Here is a 21,100-nt window from a genome sequence, read left to right as displayed (position 1 = left end):
CCTGAGCGAAGCAACGCATTCAGGACAGGATCCACTCTCACTCACCGCCATCTCTGTGAGCACACGGCATAAAAATCCATTGCTGCCTGGAGCAAACGTGTGGAGGCTCCATACAAACGAGAAAACCACGAAGAGAATAGAGTCCTCGGATATGTTAACTTCACTGCGGCAGTAAAACCGGACATTTGGAGGGAAGCAGAAGGACTGCCCAATGAAAACGGTTTGAGGGTGGAGTCGGACGTCCGGGGCTTTATTGGTCGACGGCGCTGTTGTCTGCACTGTCCACGTGACCATGCTGTTTAGCGTAGGATTTTGCTCGTAGCTAGCCAACGGCTTTCGCTTAGCCCCCGCTAATTCTGAGCTTCTGATTGGCCCGTTACGTCGAAGCGCCTTCTCCGATTGGTGAAAAGAGCCAAGTTGTTCCTACGAGTTCTTCCGGCTTTACATGTTAAGGGGGAAAAAAAGAAAAGACGAATGGAAAAATTGTGATCCGCAAAACGACCATTGCCTAGTTCTTTAGCGGTTACGGTAATGTCTGCACACACACCGAAACACTGCCGTTTGTTTAGCCCGGAGAGACCGCGCCTTTCGGCTCTTCGGAAAGTTAATACTTGTGACTGAAAAAGCAGGCGGCTTCTAGTTGCCGTCTGGAACGTTAGCCTGCTGGTAGCAACAATAGCTAGCTAACAAGGTAGCGTTTTACTTTTAAGGCTACGGAACCAAGACCACTGACCACCGAGAAGATTATTTAGATGAGCCGAGGTCGCGCTTGGTTATTTTGATGCGAGCAGAACACAAAGACGTCGTCCGTGGCATCAAAACAACTTGGTATTTTTTTTGGAAGCACTTGTGTGATTGCCGACGAGTGTTGCCATATGATATTCCCCGCATAACGTCAAACAAGGACATTTAGATGCTGCCCTTTTCACGTGTCCATGAAGTGCTTCTAACTCTCTTTGCTTAACGTGACCGACTTCTCGGCTTTACCGGCTGCTACTGGCGGTGCTCTGTCTGCGTTAGCCTTACCCGCCGTCCCGCTCAGATGAACTCCGGGGTTTCATGTTATATTTCTGCTCTCGCTTTAAACTTAAGCTAAACAATCCCATCGGGCAGCGGGTCTAATGTGTGATTCTAAACCCGTTTTAGGTCAGAAGTAGGTCGGATGAGCTCTCAGCAATTCCCCCGACACGGGCTCCCTGCGGTCAGCGGGGGCGCCGCTCCGATCCCTGCCGCAGCAAACCTGCTGCCTGTCAACCAGCCGCCCAACAACCCTCCAGGTAGCGCATCGCCCCCCCTCCCTCCACCCCCCCATCACCCCCACCAGGTACGCTTTGTTGAAGCTGCCTCGCTCGTAACGAGGTGCTGACTCTCCTGTCTTTTCAGCATCTGCCGGAGAGGGAGAGGGCGGCCGTGAAAGCGATCACGGCCAGCAGGACCACCCGCTGACCACCGGAGGGGCAGGGTTGGCCTTCAGAGATGACAAGCAGGAGACCATGGTGGTCCGACCGTACCCGCAGGTCCAGATGCACGGGCAGCCGCAAGCTGCTCCCCAGACCGTCTCCATCCAGCCTGGAGCCCCTGTCACCCTCCCTGCACCCACTGTCCACCTCCCACAGGGCCAGCCTGCGGTCCTCACTGATGGTCAGATGAAGGTGAGCACGTCTGGTTGGTCCCAGGGGGTCTTTTTTTTTTTTAGTCTGAGCAGGAAGCTGTGGGGGTTCCTTTCTTAGAATAAAGCAATTAAACAATCTGTTATTGCTGTTGCAGAAAAGTTTTTTTTTTCTTTGTGTTATTGTTGGAATAAAGTACAAAGTTTTTTTTCTTCTATAAATGGTGTTTGCTAGTTTAGTTAAGTGATGCATTATGAGGCGTAGACGTGTTTTCCGCTGTCTGATTTCTGTGAAATAAGCTGCCTCCTCGAATCAAACGTCAGTCTCAGAACGCAATGAAGCAAACGTTTTTCTTCCTCTTAACTTTCCATTAATATCCCATAATACGGCTTATGTATGAGCAGCCAGCTTCTGTCGCTCTCCACCTGTCTCTTATTTATGTTTGAATAAAAAACCTAGTTCTGCTACCGTTTAGAATCATTTTGAGCGTAACTCTATTCCGTTTTAATTTGATTACATTTGGGATCTACTTCTGGTCTTTTCATGGGGTCTATCTAGCAACAAAAAAATGCATTTTCCAAAAATAAAGCAGCCATTCGTTTTCAGTGATTAGACTCACTGAAAACAGGCAGACGTTGGGTGATTTGGTAACATGCTATATTGAGCGTTAACGTTTATTATAATCAAGTTTATAAATAAAAGGTAAAGCGTAGTGGCCCACCATGCTTATAATACGGTGGGGGAAACCCAGAGCTCTGACTAGCTTTCTGGTTCTACCTGCAGAGAAGCACTCCCGCAGCATGATGCTGCCACCACCATATTTCTCTGTGTGGGCGGTGTTTTTAAAATTTTTTAAAAAAATATTGTGTGTAAATTACATACTGGTCTATTTACCAATGGGTGACTTCCAGAAGCAATTGGTTTCCTTGCACTTTATCTGTGGGGGTAAAGAAGGCTGTATAGTAGTGCAGGCCCCAGTTCATTTTTTAATTTGTAAAATGGGGAAAATCATGTTTCTGTGTCCTTCTGCTTTAACAGATATGCACTTGTTTGTGTTGGTCTACCACATATAATCCCAATAAAATAGATTGAAGTTTGTCATTGTAACTTGACACATTACCTGTACTAATACCTGTGAAAGTTTTACAGGTATGAATACTTTTGCAAGGCGCTGTAGAAAGACACGCAAACCGTGAACTAAGACCCATTTATTATCTCCGACTCAGATCTCCAACTCTTGCTGGCTTTAGGCACAAAATGAACTCTTCCACTACTGAACAGGAGCCACCGAGGAAACATAACTTTTTGGTTTACAAATCAGTAACAGTTCTGTTCTGCTTTTTAGAAAATACTTTAGTGTTTTATAAGATTTACCAAGTTTCTTTTCTTGTTTTAGGCTGTTCTTAAGCCACCCATTCCAAGTCGTCTGATTGCCCCAGCACCAGCTTCCAACCCAGCTCATATACCTAAGGTGGCGAGCCACATTACCGTCACCATAGAGAGCACTATGCCCACCACCCCATCCATCCCTGTGGCAACCATCAGCGGGCAGCAGGTGTGTTCATGCACCCTACGTTAGCTTTTAAGGATCTGGATGTTTTCCGGTGAATTTGGCTGCCATTAAGCCTTTCTGCTTTCGTCTTGTTTTAGGGGCACTCCAGCAACGTGCACCACATAGTGCCAACTAACATTCACATTATAAGGGGTCCCACTGTTCCCTTCACATCCCATTTGCCTCGAGGTAGGATTGTTTTTGGGTCTTTTAAAACGATAGTCTGTGTCCCATTCAGATGTTGCAGTTAATTTGAAGTCTTCTGAAAAGAAAGGGTGTAACCCCTGTAGATTTCTTCTGTTTAGGCTTTTCTGTCACGCTGGAATATTTCAGATCATCTAGCAGCTTTTTGTATCAGACAAAGATAATTTTAAGTAAACACAAACTGCAGTTTTGAATGAGGATTTCATTTATTGAGGGTATCCAAGCTAACCAGGCCGTGTTTGTTAAGGGTAGTTTCTTCTAAACCTAAAAACGTGTTGTGCCATCCTTGGTGGCAGGGATCACTGTCCGGTGTTCACTATTATTGCCAATGAGTCGCATACATTGGTGGGAAGGAATGTTGGCCCGCATATTGATTATATTGAGCCACAGCGGTTAGTCGTTGAGCATAAACGGCCAGTTTGATGTCATGCTGTAGTATCTCATTGAGATTTGTTGTGCCATTACGCACAGTTTTAAGTTATTTAATGTTTAATAAATAACTCTGTGTCTGTTAGCTATTGTCAGGTGAATATCAGCTCAAACAGCTGATATCAGGACAATAGTTCAAAGGGTGATTCAAGCACTGGTGTTCTTTTAACAGCAAACTCTGCACACACATAGAATAAGGAGTGACGACTCTTCGAGTTCAAGAATTTATCAGCAGAAATTAATGAACATCCAGAGAACGTCACTATGTTTACTACTGTTTATTTGAATTAACACTAGATTTCAATCAACAAATCCTCTCTACTAGGCTATTTAAACCTGACAAAACTAAGCAAATTTAAGATAAAAAGAAGCTAAGGAAGTATGTACACACAGTGGAAGCAAAAGGACAAATAAAATATACTGCTCAAAAAATAAGGGAACACTTAAACAGCATAATATAACTCCAAGTGTTCCCTTTTATGTTCTTTGAGCAGTATAGTTGAAAACCATCATCAGAATGAGTCAGTGAATCCTGACTCAAATCTGTAATTTAGGAAGCTAGAGGGCGCTTTGGTGGACGACTGGCCATTAGCTTGTTGGGTTAATCCTGAAGTTACACAAACACCATTAAGTTGACATTAATGTTCCCTATTAATGCTGTAATAACGCTCGTAGCATTCTCGAACGATGGAGGAACTAAATCACCAAATGCTGGTTTTAGTTACTGGTCGCACTAATGTTCTCCAGTAAGCTAATAGCGCTATGCTAGTTGACATTCTGTGCTAATTTATAGACTTTAAAGCGCTATTTGGTCATAATGAGCGGACCCGGAAAACACAAACATTAATTGCCTATTGGTGAATATATCCCTTATGGAAATAAAGTTTGTTAGAACTGTAAAAACACACTCAAACCACATATCAGTGTAGCATGGTTTCAAGAAAGCTAGCGGAAGCTAGCCTGTTAGCTTAGTCAAACCTTGAAACACATTAAATATAATCCATTTCAAACTATCCCTGCCAAACCTGTGCCTCTGTGTCACTTCGGTTGACTTTGGGCATCCAGTTAGAAGACGCTGGGCCTGGTAGTCTGAGAGGGAGATAAATCCTAAGGGCCTTGGTACATAGCAGTGTTGGCACCCCCTGCTGTGATGGGCAATCGCCTGGGGGCCTGTAAAAGTCTCACATTTCAGTGGCTTTAAATTTACCGTCTGATTTTATCCTCCATGGCTGATTGCACAACAGATTTAAGTCCATCCTTCACATCACACTTCAAAACATTTTGAGCTATCCAGGTGTGGACTTCCTGGTGTAACTCAGATCATTGTTTAGCTATGTAATCCAGGCATGCTTAAGCGTAAGGTCACAAGCTGATGACCAGCCATTCTCCTTGAAGGGTCTTCTGATGGAGAAAGTTATCCATGTGCACAAGCAGCTAGGTAGCCCCAGATGGTCACACCATCACCTACAGCTTCAACATGCTGTGTTTTACACCACATGTAACAGGATGCACACCGTCCAAAAAGTTCTACTTTTGTCTCCGCTCTGGGGATCATCAAAATGCTGTTTTTTTTTGTTTGTTTTTTTTTTTGTTTTTTTTTTTGCAAGATGGACCTCTGTGTTCTTTTTGGTCAGTCATGGTTTTGGCCTTGGAGCTCTATCGTGGATGCTATTATTGCAAAGTCTCTATTTTTATTTATTTATTTTTATTCTTGAATCAGGAACACAGACCTTAACTAGAGACAAAGGAGGTCTCCAACACTTTACTTGATGTTCTGGAGTCCCAACGAAATACCTTTGTAACTCTTTCCAGATTGATGGATGTCAATGGCTTTACTTGTCATCTGTGTTTAAGTTTCTTTAAATCGTAATATGCCTGTTGTTAGCCTACTTCATGTTGTCAGACAGGTGCTATTTAAGGGATTGATTGATTCCATAGGTCAGGCAGATTGAGCCCTGGGTCTGGAATGTGAAATTGATCTCCAGAACATTAGTAAAAACCACCAGGTAACTGAATTATCTGTGTGTAGTGGAATTTCCCCTTAGAGCCAGGTTGGGTTGGATACCTTCTTTTTTTCCATTTAGAGATTAAATTATCCATTACAAATGCTTACCGCCTTTACTAAGGTTACTTCTGTGTAATTGACATTTCTTTGTGTGACAAAAAAAAATCAAAAATAGTAGAAACCTATAAGGGTTTCTACTATAAACACCATATTTAAGTAAATTATTGTACACCTTGCAGGGGCCGCAGCAGCTGCTGTCATGTCCAGCTCCAAAACGGTCCTGCGGCCCGCTACTGGAGCAAGTGCAGGCCCTGGCCAGCCCACAGTGCAGCACATCATCCATCAGACTATCCAGGTGAACGAAAGAACTTGGATGGAAAAGATGTTTAAAACTGTCCTATAAAAGAGGTACTCTGTGTTACATGTTCCTTCTCCTGTGTGCGCAGTCCCGTCCTGCTGTGACAACATCCACAGCCGTGCTCCCAACGGTGGTGGCACCTATTTCAGCTACCAGAACCCAGTCTCCTGTGATCAGTCCGACAGTCACTCACTCTGAAGTTTCACATGGGTAAGTCTTAAAGAAATGTCGGCTTTTCAAATGTAGGCAAGATGGTTAGTTCTTTAAAGCTATAGTCAGTAATCCGGTTCAGAAACACCTTTTGTTATACTGGGTAAAATCGTCCTCCCATCCTGAAAGTAGTAAATACTTTATGCATTTAGAAAAAGGAGGTTAAAGATGTTGATCGCTGTGAGAGCTGCAGGCCTGTAAAAACTCTGACCTGTCCTGTCATTCTGTCCAAAGGGCAGAGATCGGTCAAAGTTCTGGTCCTGCTGTGACCCTCCTTCGTCCCTCAAGTTCTGGGGGTATCACCTTATCTATTGGTTGTCCCACATAGCAATCATTCTGGCGCAGTCAAGTAACGCCATTGTGCGTGTACAGTTGTTAGTTTCTGCTTGCTGGCAGCTCGTGTGCACTTCTGTTTACGTATGCGGTTAGCTTAGCGGTTAGCTTCGGTGTTAGCCGTTCATTGTAGCTCCACTGCTTTCACCGTAGACTTTGAATGAGGCGAACCGTGTTCATGTTTACGAGAAGAAGAGGAAGGCCTCAGTAGAAAGAAATAAGACCAGAGTGGATTTGGGAGATTTTTTTTTTGTAGGCGATCCGCCCCTGAGGAGCGGAAGAGCAGGTAAAACGGTCTCACGCATGTGCAGTTATTCAAAGAGAGAAAATCGGCAACTCTAGCTTTAGGTTTGCAGGTGTTGGGACTAAATGTTAAGCTGCTGGAAAAGCTGCACTGAAAGAAATAATTAGTTTTGTTTTTAATGCAGTCCTGAGGTGGGTCAGTCACAGATTTGATGCTGTGAACGATGCTGGAAGGGTTTGAGTTTCACTTTTTAAGAATTCATTGTTAAATCAAATTTATTTATAGTATTTCTGTTAATTGCAGCGTAGTTGTCCCGGTCTGCTTTCAGTTACCATTACAGTCCTTTATGTGACAAAATCATGGCACCAGTGTATATCTGAAAGCTGCTGAAGTTATTTATTTTATTTATTTTTAGATTAACCAATAATATTTTATCTGTAAACTGTTCACAGGGTTTTTCTAACAAGTTCCAGCTCTATCTCTACATCTAAATTCTTCACCTCCTTCCTTCTGTGTTTTTATCTGCACTGTAACATCTAGATCTGGATCTTTATTTGCTAATTTCTTTCAGTTTTATCAACACTGAGATGCAGACAGGAATGGCACAACCATTTTATCTGACAGTTCTTGCTTTGAGATGTTTTTACCCGAGATCTACAACATGATCACTACCCTCTCCTCCTCCCCAATGTCTTCATCCGTTCAAAATAACGTTAAATCTAAGTAACAAATTTTGAATCTAACTTTATAATCCCAAAGCCCATGAGAATTATTGAGATTATTTTTTCCTTTTTGTCAACAACTGGATCAGAATATTTCATTTGACTTTTTCCAGCATTACCTTTTGAGCGAAGAGCGAAGATGTCAGGTTAATGGGAACTAGAATCCAGCTCATATGCTGCTGTGGAGAGAATTTATGTGATTTGAGCGTTATCCTGTTGCAGGCGTCCAGCGCTGACTATCCACCCGCCTCCTGCCACCGTCAGCATTCAGAGGCCCCAAACGTCACGAGACTCGGCCACGCGGATCACTCTGCCGTCACACCCTGCGATTGGAGCTCAAAAAGCCCAGCCGCTGCACACCATGGCGCAGGTTTGTGCTCTGTGATGTGCAAATGTCATAAGTGTTGTTTGACGAATGACCGCAGTTGTCAGTTTCCCGTTTCAAACAGAAGCCCATCTTCAGTACCGTGACTCCTGTCGCCGCAGCCACGGTGGCACCAATAGTCGCCACCAACACTGTGCCATCCACCACCACCATAGGTCAGAGCGTCTTGTATCGGTAAACTTAGTTGGAAATGAATTAGAAGCAGCTTGTTGATTTCTAAAATCCTGTTTTCCATCTATTCTTAGGTTCTGTACCTCATACCCAAATGACCAGCAGCACTATTGTCACCATGACAATGGCGTCTCACTCCTCTCATGCCACGGCAGTGACCACATCCACCATCCCTGTTGGTACGTCCGTCCTTATTTTAAGCCATTGGTGTGAAAGGCGCTGATTGGTCCGGTTGGGCCTGCGCGGTGCTCTGCCTGCAGTAACTGTCCTGTGCCGCTCCCACAGCTAAAGTGGTCCCGCAGCCCATCGCCCACTCTTCCTCCCGCGTGCAGGCTGAGTACCCCGGAGAGAGGACCAACCTCATCCCCATCCCTGGACACAGGTCCTCTCCTAACCCCGTCACCATGGAAACCAGAAGTGACAACAGGTGAGAGCAAAAAAGGTTTAGAACGAGTTTTAGTTTCCTATTCGGTGCACCTGCTAAAGTATTTTGAGTAGCTTGGGTATTTTGAGCTGGTAATGGATGTTAAAAAGTTTTTTTTGTTGACATTCTTGTTTTCTTTTCCAGCAGTTGATTCCAAATAAAAAAATAAAAAAAATAAAAAAATCAATCCTAGCTTAGTTTGGCATATGCAAAAGAAAAGGCACCTTTTGTTAATGAAGCTTCAGAGGCCTTTGTTTTATACTGCAGCTTGCCAACAGTTTTAATTAAAGGTTTAATCTCTTTATTTGACTAACTGCACAGTCAGAAAATGATCAGAGAGGCAACAAAGCATTCTGAGACCAGAGGGTGCATATGAACGTCTAACAGTTGAATAGTGGTAACCCTAAAGACATCAGCATAGTGAGTAGAGCAAATGATCTTGTTGAAGATGTTTTGTGACATTGTGTTCATCTTGCCTCACTGATAGGTCTTCTTTACCAGTGCAGTTCCAGTATTTCCTCCCAGCCTATTGTTCGTCCTACCCTCTGACACACACCTACACCCCCATCAGCAGCTCCGTGTCCACCATCCGCCAGTATCCCGGTAAGACCTGCTAAGCCATGTTGTTGTACTGTTACTCAGGGGTCGCTGGGCTTTCTGCTTGTTTCGCATATAAAGATGTGAAAAATGTGAATAAACTGTTTTTAAAACAGTCTGGTCCTAGCAGTATTTCAACCTCTGACCTTTTCATACTATGTCACACTCAAACCACAAACTTTAATGTATTTTATTAGGATTTATTTCTGATAGCACATTAAGTAGTGGATAATTGTTAAGTAAGCAGAAAATTCTGCATGTTTTTTGTTTTTTACAAATCAAAATTTGAAGAGTTTTGGCTGCACTCAGCCCCATGATCCAATACTTTGTAGAATCACCTTTTGCTGTAATTACAGTGTAATTAAAGTGTTTGAGCTGTATACCCATGGAGACATTATTAATTAATTAATTAATTTTAAAATAGCTCAGGGTCAGTCCACTTGAATGGGTGAAAACATCAATATCCAAGTCCTGCCACAGCTTCTCAGTTGGATTTATTCCTTTTTTAAAGGCTCAATTTGTATGAAATTTACTGTAAAATGAACCAAGATCATTCTCATTTGTCACCCAGCATGGAAGTAACATTCCCTGTAAACCATCAGTCCTCCATCGGGCGGGCGTTATCTGTTTGTGTCTTTAGAAGGTACAGTTTATTATGGCCAAAGTTATTAAAGGCCATTATGGAGGTCCCAAAGAGCCACATGTGGTTGCAGACCCCTGGTTTAGGCAGGCTACCATGTTGGTAGTGTTGCAGTTGTGACAAACTACTCATTTTCAGGAAATATTCAAAGTTTGGCATGTTGTTTTATAAGCTAACCCTTAGTAGTCTATTTACTATTTAAGGAACTTCTAAAGGTTACGCTGGTTTTTGATCAGGACTGTCAGAGTAAAGGAGGTTGAATTCAGAAAAACTGTTAACATTTTTCTTCACCTTCATCATAATGTACTTAATTATCAATTTGTGACAGAATTATTTTATTTAATGCTGTCACAAAAAGTCCCAATAAAGTTAGTTGAAGTTTGTGGTTGTATTGTGACAAAAGTCTCATCCTGCATGTAGTTTGATCTTATAATGTGACGATTTATTCTGACAAAATAATATAACATTATTTTGTCAGAATATGAAACCAAAGACATTTGACCACTGTTTTTCTACACATTTTACTTTTCTTTAAGTTACCCCTCAAGCTCCGAGCTCAACCCTACCCACGCAGGCTGGAGTGGGCGTGGCTACCACCGTTCACCTTAACCACATGCAGCTGATGACGGTGGATCGGATCGGTCTGCCGTCGGCACAGATCAGTACCCAGGGGATCCAGCCTGCGCCCATTGCCGCCCAGGGCATGCAGCCTGCACAGATCGGAGTTCAGGGTCTGCACACGTCTGCGCCCATCACTACACAAGGAGTACAGCCGGCACCCATCGTCACGCAGCAGCAGCAGCAGCCGCAGCCACAGCAGCAGCAGCAGCAGCAGTCTGAAGCAAAGCTGGGTAGCTAGCCGTGTAGCCGATCCTGCCTCACTGGAAATAGCTTGGTGTTAGTTTTTAACGCAACCGCGGATTGTTTGTGATGCATATTCTATTGGATCCAGGGGTTGTTTTGGCTGACGGCTTCGTAGCGAGCCCCATCAGCACCACGTTTGGTACCACCCAGCCGGTAGCTACGATGGGGCAGGCCCACACACAGGGAGGAGGAGCGGGAGGAGCTGCCCCCTCGGGTTCCTCCCCTCGACCCAGCATCCTGCGGAAGAAACCTGCGGCCGAGGGGTAAGGTTCCCACTGCCCAGCTCCCAGCACCACTTTGGACCGTTTTCTTTAAGTAAAATGTTCTCCTCCTGTCTGACCTCTCCAGATGTGTTCGTAAGAACCTGATGCCCGCCCAGCCCAGCGAGACAAGCAGTGGCAGGATTGATGGCGGCGTGAGAGGAGCAGGCTCTCCCCGGCCTGCAGGGTGGGGCTTCTGCGCCATCGGTGGCATTATCATGTTCTGAAACGAGTCTTTCAGTTGACACTGCTTTCCTTTCGTTAGAGTTAAACCCAAGGCTGAGGTCCACATGGCCGTGGCCCCCCCGGTCATGGCTACAGTCGAAGCTCTGCCTGCTCAGGGAGGGGAGCAGCAGGCCTCCAACCCCCAGCACCTGACCCAGGCCATGCCCACCATGCTCGCCACGCCCGGACCCGCGCCTCCCTCCCAGCCTTCCACCGTCCTCTCCCTGCCGGTAGCCATGGCGGTGACGCCCCCCGTCCCCGCGTCCATGGCCAACACCGTGGCCTCCCCCACCCAGCCTGCCGCCAGCAGCACCGCAGCGTGTGCCGCCAGCTCCGCCTGTCCAGATGTCAAAATCAAGCAAGAGGTGGAAACGATGGACGCCTCGCAGCCAGGTGAGGAACACGTTTGCCTTCCAGTCATCAGGGGGTCGGAGGTGAAAGGTTGAGTCACAGGTGAACGTGTGCATCCCTTCAGATCCCAATGTGAATTTGTCCTCAGCGCCGGCCGTCACCACCCAGGCCAACACGCTGAACCCTCCTGCAGGAGATCTGGTCCCTGGGGCCTCCCCGAGGAAGAAGCCCCGCAAACAGCAGCACGTCATCTCCACCGAGGAGAGCGAGATGATGGAGACCAACAGCACGGATGAGGAGAAGGCCCCAGGGAGGCCCATCACTGGCAGGGCGGAGAGACGCGAGTCGCCTCCAAGGGAATATGTTGGTATGGTTTAACAGCGATGGCTGAAGTCACAGCAAAGCAGGTTTGATCCGAAGGCGATTTTTAAGACTTAGCTTTGTTTTAAAGATGAAGAAGGAGTGCGGTATGTGCCAGTCAGACCCCGTCCACCCATCACTCTGCTGCGCCACTACCGGAACCCCTGGAAGGCTGCCTACCATCACTTTCAGAGGTACAGCGACATCCGGGTCAAAGGTGAGTCTTCTTAAATTCTGCTTAATCCAGGTGTTTAACAGATGCTGCGTTGGTTCAGTCAGTGCTGAGATCACATTGATTCAAATTACAAAATAGGAGTATGTCTACAAAGTGACAAAAGTTGAATCACCTTTTTATTAAATACATAATTTTCATGATTGTTGATAGTAGAAATTAAAAATACTTAACTGATTGATCATGAAGCTCTGGTGTTTCATAAGGAAATTCTTGGCATTTTAGAATAACAGCAGTTTCTCTTTCAGAGGAGAAGAAGTGCACCTTGCAGGACATGGCCAATCAGAGAGGAGTGGCATGCAGGGCGCAAGGCTGGAAGATTCACCTGTGTGCTGCACAGCTCAGACAGTTGGTGAGCGACCTCCACGTGTTCAATATGTTCAATATGTTGTTCAAGAAATGCTCCTGTAATACAAGTTTTCTCTTACATGGTCAATCGACCCCAAAAGCCACTTTACATTTATTTTACATGTGAAAAATAAAAAGTTTTGTCAAACAAACCTTAAAGTTGCAAGAATTAAAACCAAATGTACCAAAAGTATCGACCGATCTTATGCCTTGTAAAAATTATCACTTCTCGCGAAACTTGTAATCATGGTACCAAGTACTCTACAAGTCAGGAAACGCCTTAATTTTTTTCCCCAATTCTGTATAAGTGTGGGAAAAGTACATTTAGTAAGGTATAACTTTGCTGGACTTTGTGATTTCATAAACTGAAAGACTTTTTCCTGTGATTTGTATTTTAATCATCTTTTTGTATTTCTTACACTCTAGCTCCAACTCATTTATTGTTTTATTTTTAGTTATAGTGAATGAACTGATCCAAAAACTAGAATAATAGGTCTTATTGTATTGGATTTTTTCCAGAGAGCCTCTTGGTCTTTAAAGTAGTTCTGTAGCTGTTAATCTGGGCCTGGTTCAGATGACAAAAGTTATTTGATTAGGTTTTTGTCCACATAAAGTTAATGCATCTCATCACACACTGTTTTAAAATAAGTTTAGGGTTAATAATTCTTGTATAATCTGGTATTGGTGTTGAATCAAAAGCAGTTTGAAATGAAGCTGATCTAAATGGGCTTAGATGTCAACAAAGCTGCGAAATGACCCTTTTGCCACGACTGTGAATCAGAAGTCTTCTTCAGAGCTGTGGCGTTTTTATTGTTCATTGTATTAAAGATATCAAGTCAAATTTAGAGCAGGTTTCTGCCGTTGCTATATAGGGACTTGCAATCATCACCACCTAATCCCTGTGTGATGTCATAATCACAAACGACTGCTTTGATGCAGTAATTGGGAGCCAGCATGCTTTAGAAATCTAAATGTGTGTTGTTGTTTTTTTCTCTGTTGTGTAGTCAAGTTTGGAGCATGATGTGTACAGCCGTCTCTCGACCCTCCAAGAGGGTCTTATTCCAAAGAAGAGAGCCGGCTCAGACGACGACCTGCACCGAATCAACGAGCTCATCCAGGTATCGTAATAGGCTAGGTGCTAAACGCTACGTTTTTACATCAGTCAATATAATCAGATGTTTTTGGCTAACATCAGTTACTAGATCTGTGTGTGAATGAATAAAAACTGCTGCGTCATCTTCCCCTTGTAACACGCTCCACATCTAGGAGTGTGGTGGTTGTGACCTGGCAGCGCTTGTGCTGCTTTCACTGATGGGGGAAGATCAGAGATTTGAGTTTCCCACTGGCCCATCACCGGCCTGTGGCTGATCTGTGTGGAAACTGCACCATGTTAACTTTGTACGCTCGAGTTGAAACTTTAGAACCATTTTAAAGTCCATATCTTGTTACGTGGGTGTGCTTTCTTTTTACCACGAGTGCACATTACAATTATTACACCAGGAGTTTTCCACATCTAAGCTAACTAGCTGCTCTCTGTTTACTACTGCATAAAATGTAAAGTGTTTAAAATGGGAATATTCAGAAAAACATGGCGTGCTTTCACCGTCCACATATTACAAATTTCAGCACTTTAAACCATCAGAGTGTTGCTTGTGGGTCTTTCTTGTCAAGTGTGTCGGGTTTTGAGATTTAATGTCAGGTTAAACCGTGTTCTGGTAATTGTTTTTAGACTTTTCCGGGCACGAAACATTGCATAAATCCTTTTTTACGAAGCTGTCACATTTCAGGGATTTATTTTCCCGCCACATTTTGACTTTTCACTCATACTTGATCCGTCATGTAATTCCTGCCAGAAAGTAAAGCTTCTTTCTGACTGTTTCTCATCTTGCTGCCTGGACTACCTCATAAGAAACTGAGTTTGTGGAACATAAAGTCCCGTCACATCCTCTGTTTTTTAGTGTAAAATCTATTGTTTTTCACTTGTGCTGTGTCATCACCATCTCCTGTGTTTGTCCATACCTTAGGATGTAGAGATAGAAGTCCAATGCCCTATGCAGTTTAGAAATATGCTTTCTCTACAGGCTTCATGGGTTGTTTTTATGTTTCAGAAATTGTATAAAGTTAACGGCACGTTTCACGAGCCACTGCTAAAGGAAGTCCTTGTAGGTAAACAGACTATGTTTTGCTGGTTGTGTTCTAAGGGCAACATGCAGCGCTGCAAGCTGGTGATGGACCAAGTGACCGAGGCCAGAGACACCATGATGAAGGTGCTCGACCACAAGGAGAAAGTCCTGAAGCTGCTCAACAAGAACGGCACCGTCAAGAAGTCCTCCAAACTCAAGCGCAAAGAACGAGCGTAAGGGTGAGTCTGCTCTAACGTCGACGCCCACCCGCCCGGCCGCCGCCGCCACCCCGCTTCTGAGAGGGGCGAAGGAGCTGCTCTGAAATCTGGTGCTATGATTTGCTGCATACAATCGCACGCGCCCTTCCTACGCCTGTGATGGGACAGAGGGAAGCCAGCGGGAGGCTTCAGCGATGGGAGCAGCTGATCCGGACAGCGTTCTCTTGAAGACGCAGTGAAGCATTCTAGGCTGTATTAGTGTGCACAAAAAACAAACCAACGGATTCTCTGCAGACTCTTGAGGCTTGTTGTAATGTTCATTTCTGCCTCTTCCGTTAGGACAGTTCAAAGATGGCTTTCTGTCTGTCTGTCTGTGATAATTGGCATGCAGATGCAGTGAATCGGACCCCGTCAGAACATTTTAAGTTGGTCTCCACAGGATTTTATTTTAGCCAACAGTTTCTTCAGACTAACCTCGGCTGTTCTCAGTCTGTGCCTTCATGTTCTTAGTGTAGGTGAATTGGACGTAGAAATGTGGAGGCCCTACCACATTTCACACTTTTACATTTTTATTTTTTTTATTTTTCAGTATATATTTTTTATTTGCTGGAATGGTTACACATTTACCCTTTATGAGCCCCATATTTAGTTGTAATTTACAAACAAAATGACCATTCTCGTGTGGGTTAAACCTTAATGTGGCATGTTAAAAGAATCTATTATAGTAAAGAACCTTTCATACCTAATGTCCTTAGTTTAAAAAAAAAGTGAGAATGCCAAGACCTTGATCTGCCATCTCTAATCCACTTTAAGATGAATAGATGTTACACCATTTAGAGGTTGCTTTGATTTGCCCTGAGAGACTGTGTGCAGTGTTTAAAACAAAGAAGAAGAAAAGAGACTAACTGGCCTTGTGTGGTCACGGCGGCAGACAGACTTCATGTAAATCACTGTAAATGTGCTTTTGGTTTTTCATTGACCCGGTTCTTTTCAAGTTTTTGTACTCGATGAAACAGTTTGTGTTGTGAGTGTTGTGCTGCTTCATTGCTGCAGAGTGTAACCATTTTGACGTTGCAGAATGAAGTAGGCCTGAAAATATCTAGTTATTGTACATTGTTTTTTTTTTTTGTCTGTGTAATTACAGTAAAGATACTTCAAGCTGCATTCCAGAGTTTTCTGTGGACTTATTTAAACTCACTTTAGATATTATTTCTCACCTGTAGAATATGTCATCGTCTGGTTTTCTATGCATTTTCTTTTTAATTTAAAATTCAACCAACTCGTCAGGAAAAGGGTTATGGACTTCCTGAAGTCTGATTCAACCGCCTGCTGCACACCCTGCACAAGAAAAAAGGTGCTGAATGAAGCAATTCCTCCAAAAAGCAACATAAAAAGGCAGGTTATTGTGTTTGTTTTGTTTCATTTAACATTATTTAAAGGAAAATTCATCTCAAGACATCAGCCACAGGGTCTACATTTGTGCAGAAATGGGCCTTCCAAACCGACAATGACCCTACAACCATATATCATCTTATTCTGGTAACTTTGTGGGCAAAGCTGAAAAAGTGCGTCAGCAAAGCAGTCTACAAACCTGACTCAGGTACAGCAGTTCTCAGGAGGAACTGGACCACAGCCTACCCAACTCTTTTTGGAAAGGTCCAAATTGTATTTGACCCAAGTTATACAGTTCAAAGGCAATTATACAAAATACTTTCTCAATTAAACCAATACATACAGCGCATGTAAACATTTTTCTCCCCAGCTTGATTTTTAAGGAGCTTAGCGTAAGTTTTAGGATTTTTACAGATGTCTGCCCCCTGTGGCGACAAGCTGAAATGACACCAGTGTTGTGCACGTGCATGGGAGAAGAGTAGCATCTGCCACTACGTAGGTCTTTGGTTTAGAGGAGTGATGTCTACTGAGGTGCGAAAGTTATACATATTGAGGTTAGCATGTGTTCTCTTGCTAATGCATTGATTACAGCAAAGATTCAACAAAGTAGGCAGGTGAACGAGAGCGTGCATTGGACACACCGAGAGGATTCAGCCCCCCGAAACATTCTCTTTGATTAATGGCGCCTATAAAGGCAACTGCAGTAAATGGAGGATAACTCATTTTACATGGGCAATTGTATGGGAAAGTAAACAATATATTTCAAACTTGCACTATACACCTCTTAAAGTGCATATGTTACAAGGTGATTATGCTGGAAAATCAGTCAGACAAATTTAAATGAGTATAAACCACCTGGGACCAGATAGTTCTGAGATTCAGTTCAATCCAATTTTATTTATATAGTGCCAATTTATGAAACATGTCGTCTCAAGGCACTTTACAGAGTCAATTTCAATCAGATTATACAGATTGGTTGAAAAAAAAAATCCTATGTAAGGGAATCCAGTAGATTGCATCAAGTCTTAACAAGCAGCATTCACTCCTCCTGAAAGAGTGTAGAGCTACTGGGAGAGTCGTCTGCATTGTCCATGGCTTTGCTGCAATCCCTCATACTGAGCAAGCATGAAGCGACAGTCGAGAGGAAAACTCCCCTTTAACAGGAAGGAAAACCAGGCTCAGTATGAACAGTCATCTGCCTCGACCCACTGAGGGTTACAGAAGACAGAGCAAAGAGAACAAAAAGCACAGACGCTCACATTGATCCAAGAATCCTTTCTACATTGTGGTAATAGCAGGTAATCTGTGTTCCCTGGATGATGTCACAGCCAACAGAACGCCAAACCAGGTGTACCTACTATGAAGAAAAAAATGTCAGAACAAAAAGTTAAAAGCTGAAATGACAACAAGCAATTGGAGAACAGTAGGAGAACTCAGCAGATGAATAGAAATATGCTCTAGTGTCCCACAGTGGGAAAGTTTGGGTGTACCAGCAGCAAAGAGCAAATTCACTACAGAAGAAAAACATACTGCACAACTATTAAAACTAATATGCTCAAGAAATTAACGTGCAACTAAGCAGGGTGATTTTAAAAAATGTACAAAATGTGTATAAAAACAGACTAGATACAAGAATAAAGAAAATTGCAAAACCAGCAGGATGTAAACACTTGAGTTTGTGGGGATCAGCGATGGTTATAAAGGCTGAAGGTGCGTTCACATTGAACGTGAATGTAGCAGGCCAAGCGACAGATTTACAAGATATCCCAATGCACAGGTGCAACACAGGAGCAATGTGACGCTAAGCGAGGCCACAGGGGGAATTCTAGCGACGCTAAACGCACGATTTTGACAATTAAAGCGAAGCCAGAGCAACACAACACCTGCAATGGACGCAAAGCGACAGTTGTGGGAGTTGGAAAAATCTGAACTTTTGTGTCTTGTCGTGTTGCGACAACCAATCAAGAACTGGATGTGGATGTCACGTGGGGAGAAGGACTGCAGCCGAAGCTGTTTTCATTCAACATGAAAGACATGCTGATAGTGGCGGTCAGCGGTTGGCCCGAGTTGTATGACTCAACCAATTATTACTAACGAGACAAGTCCAGAACAGACCAAGCCTGGTGAAGTGAGTGAGGAGGCTGGGGAGGCAGGGAAGTGAAAGCATCACTAGATGGCGCCATTGTACTGCTGTATTTCTGGCTTGTCTCCCACCATGCAAACTGCCATATGTCAGGCGAGTGACGGCGTGCAAACAAGTGGTGACATTGTTGCCAAATTCACGTTCAGTGTGAACGCACCATATCAGCTGCTGGGGGGAAGGACCTGCGATTACGCTCCTTTGTGTATTCAGGATGGAGGAGTATGTCACTGAAGGAGCTCCCCGCTCTGCAACAGCTTCATCATGGGGTGGGTGTTATTTTTGCCAAAGTCATCCTGTCTCATCGCCTGCACTAGATCGATGGGCCATCCTGGCACTGAGCTGAGCTTCCTGACGAGTTTATCTTGAGACACCTATTGTCCCAGTTTACTTCAGCCTAAACATCCACATCAATACCCATCATGACAAGTGAGCTATGGGAGTCAAACTGTGGCTCAAACGAACAAACATTGGTGCAGTTTTTAAGAACTGTTTTGTGAAAATCCGTTCGTAATCACAGTCGGTGTACAGAAAACAAAGGTTGACCTCTGAAAGCATCTTTAAAGATGCTGATTCTGTGATGGTCCTTATTTGGTGTATTATTAAACAACTCATGTTCTGGTGCTGAGGGAACAGGATCAACGGACCACACCTTAAAGAAGTGGATTAATGGGCAGCGTTATCACAGGTTGTATTCAGGAGCAAGTCCACATCCAGGGTTACGGCTTCACTGTCATTTATCTTATCATTTGGGGGAAAAAAAGGACATAACGCTAACTTTGAGTTTATTCCTCTAACGTTTGAAAATGACTCCCTTCGCGATTCACTCTTCATTTCCCAAACTGTTCCCACTCGAGCCCAGTCATTCCTGTTTAAGATCAGCTGTTTACAACATGATTGCCTAAACAGCTTGGCAGCACTTGACCCAGAACAACTGTGATATAATGGATCCGGAAGAAAGCTTCTGGCGTTTCTTCCTTCTACCACTTTCCAGAACACCCACGTTATAGAGGTCTAATCTGCTAATCTGTTACATTAATAGGGAAGTCAGAAGACATTTAGTTTTTATTGGTCAACTGCAGAAATAGCTCCCTTATCTCTACTGTGCCATCGCCCATAATGTCACATTTCAAATTTTAGAAGTCAGTTTATCAAGAACTGTCTTTAGTTATAGATTTTAGAACGAGTTTGAAAATGAAAGACATGATTTCTTTGTGATGAGTTAAGAGAAGAAAAATAAAACCCACCAGCAAACAGCCACCAGTCTACAGCTGCCGGTGACGCAGGGTGGCTCTGCCTTTGTAGGAGCAAAGTCGAAGAGCCATAAAGTGAGACAATGCTGGGGAAAGTTATTGCCTTGTAGTCATTCAAGGAAAAGATCCCTCAGCGGTGAGCAAGGGCTTCGACCAGAGACTCCTGTTCTCAGGTAAGACGCGATAGTTAGCGTTGAAAAAGTCAAATGATTAGGAAAAAATTCACTTTGAACCTGATGGGATTTTAGTCTGACTTTTTTTTTTTTTAAAGTGTGATGAACATATTTGTTCAGGAGTATGTGAAGTGGAGCTTATGATGAAATGATTGGATAAAAAGGCAGACTGATAACTGTCCCGTTAAGAAATAACTATGAGACTTTCATCAGCCTGTCATGGCAAACCACTACAGGCTTTGCTGTAAGTTTCTCTGCTGAATCCAAGTAAAATTGTTTATTCTCTCTCACTCTCTTCTTTCAGATTCACCACATTTCTGCCATGTTGCATTTAAGTAAGGTATGATCAAAGATTTGGATTTATTTGTACACATAATCATAATTCAAATGTGTGGTGAAAGTCATCCAGGGTACTCATTTGAACCATTTTCCCACCAGGGAGATTTTGTTTGGGTGGACGCTGGCAGTGGAGTCCCGATCGGGGCAGAGGTTAAAGTTACTGACACTGGGCAGCTTCAGCTCATCGACGATGAAGGAAAGGTACGACGCCTGTAAAGGTTCGCTGCGCTTACACCCAAGACCAGCCCATTTAACCCCTCTAAATGATGGTTGTTGTATACAGGAGCATAAGATCAACAAGAAGAGCCAGGGCGGTATCCGTCCCATGCACCCCACCTCGGTGAAAGGTGTGGACGACATGATAATGCTCGGTGATCTCAACGAGGCCGGGCTGCTCAGGAACCTGCTGGTTCGCCACAAAGAGGGCATCATCTATGTAAGTTTCTGTTCCCGTGAGTCCACCCAGTTTTACGACGTCCATAACCGGCAGTGGAAATGCTTACTGGCCCTCTGTTTGGCAGCGGAGAGCGGAGAGCGGCTCTCTCGGACTTTGTCCCCGGATTTATCGTAGAACTGTTTGTCTCTATAGAGACCAATAAGCCCAGGCTGGAAGATAAACGCCCCGAAGTTTCTGCGTCACTGCACCAACGCTCAGCTGCGTGTGGAGGGCCATAAATCCAGAAGCTGTTATACAGGGGCAACCCAGTTAGTTGTTGAAAAGTTCATTTATTTCAGTAAGGGGGTTCACTTAGTGAGACACATTATATAGATGAATTCCATACAGGCTGGTGTTTTAAAGACCTTTTCTCTTAATCCTGATTATCTTCTTCTTACAGCTAATAATAAACTCAACATTTCAGATTAGAATATTGGATCAGACCAATAAACATTTACAGAAATGTGGAATTAATGAAAAGCATTTCTAATACCTGCTAAAA

General features: G+C 43.8%; 2 protein-coding genes across 3 annotated transcripts in view; both read left to right on the top strand.

The window, feature by feature from the left end:
* The first annotated feature begins 297 nt into the window (after window positions 1-297).
* sap130a (Sin3A-associated protein a) lies at window positions 298-16,029 on the top strand. Of its 2 annotated transcripts, none has more exons than XM_021315711.2 (21): window positions 298-528; window positions 1,147-1,277; window positions 1,384-1,652; window positions 3,007-3,165; window positions 3,261-3,351; window positions 6,040-6,155; window positions 6,247-6,368; window positions 7,890-8,037; window positions 8,117-8,207; window positions 8,298-8,402; window positions 8,509-8,650; window positions 9,135-9,250; window positions 10,421-10,735; window positions 10,837-11,011; window positions 11,097-11,195; window positions 11,274-11,626; window positions 11,709-11,951; window positions 12,036-12,161; window positions 12,425-12,528; window positions 13,529-13,642; window positions 14,726-16,029. In XM_021315711.2, exons 2-21 carry the CDS (start codon window positions 1,163-1,165, stop codon window positions 14,882-14,884), a joined length of 3,162 nt encoding a protein of 1,053 aa, XP_021171386.2. In that variant the 5' UTR covers window positions 298-528; window positions 1,147-1,162; the 3' UTR covers window positions 14,885-16,029. The 2 variants fall into 2 exon arrangements, with proteins under 2 accessions (XP_021171386.2, XP_012716658.2); XM_012861204.3 differs by having other exon boundaries at window positions 300-528; window positions 11,733-11,951; window positions 14,726-14,884.
* A 3,733-nt stretch (window positions 16,030-19,762) lies between these two features.
* LOC105925395 (unconventional myosin-VIIb) overlaps window positions 19,763-21,100 on the top strand; it is a 42,163-nt gene continuing 40,825 nt past the window's right edge. Inside the window, exons 1-4 of the mRNA XM_036141553.1 lie at window positions 19,763-19,823; window positions 20,128-20,163; window positions 20,262-20,363; window positions 20,446-20,598. Coding sequence (XP_035997446.1) covers window positions 20,146-20,163; window positions 20,262-20,363; window positions 20,446-20,598 — 273 coding nt within the window. The 5' untranslated portion in view covers window positions 19,763-19,823; window positions 20,128-20,145. The remainder of the gene's footprint in view (window positions 19,824-20,127; window positions 20,164-20,261; window positions 20,364-20,445; window positions 20,599-21,100) is intronic.

This window comes from Fundulus heteroclitus, chromosome 9 (genome assembly GCF_011125445.2).
Source record: "Fundulus heteroclitus isolate FHET01 chromosome 9, MU-UCD_Fhet_4.1, whole genome shotgun sequence".
NCBI classification, from domain to species: Eukaryota; Metazoa; Chordata; class Actinopteri; order Cyprinodontiformes; family Fundulidae; genus Fundulus; species Fundulus heteroclitus.
Note: the sequence above shows the minus strand (reverse complement) of the source record. Positions and strands in the feature narration are given on the sequence as shown.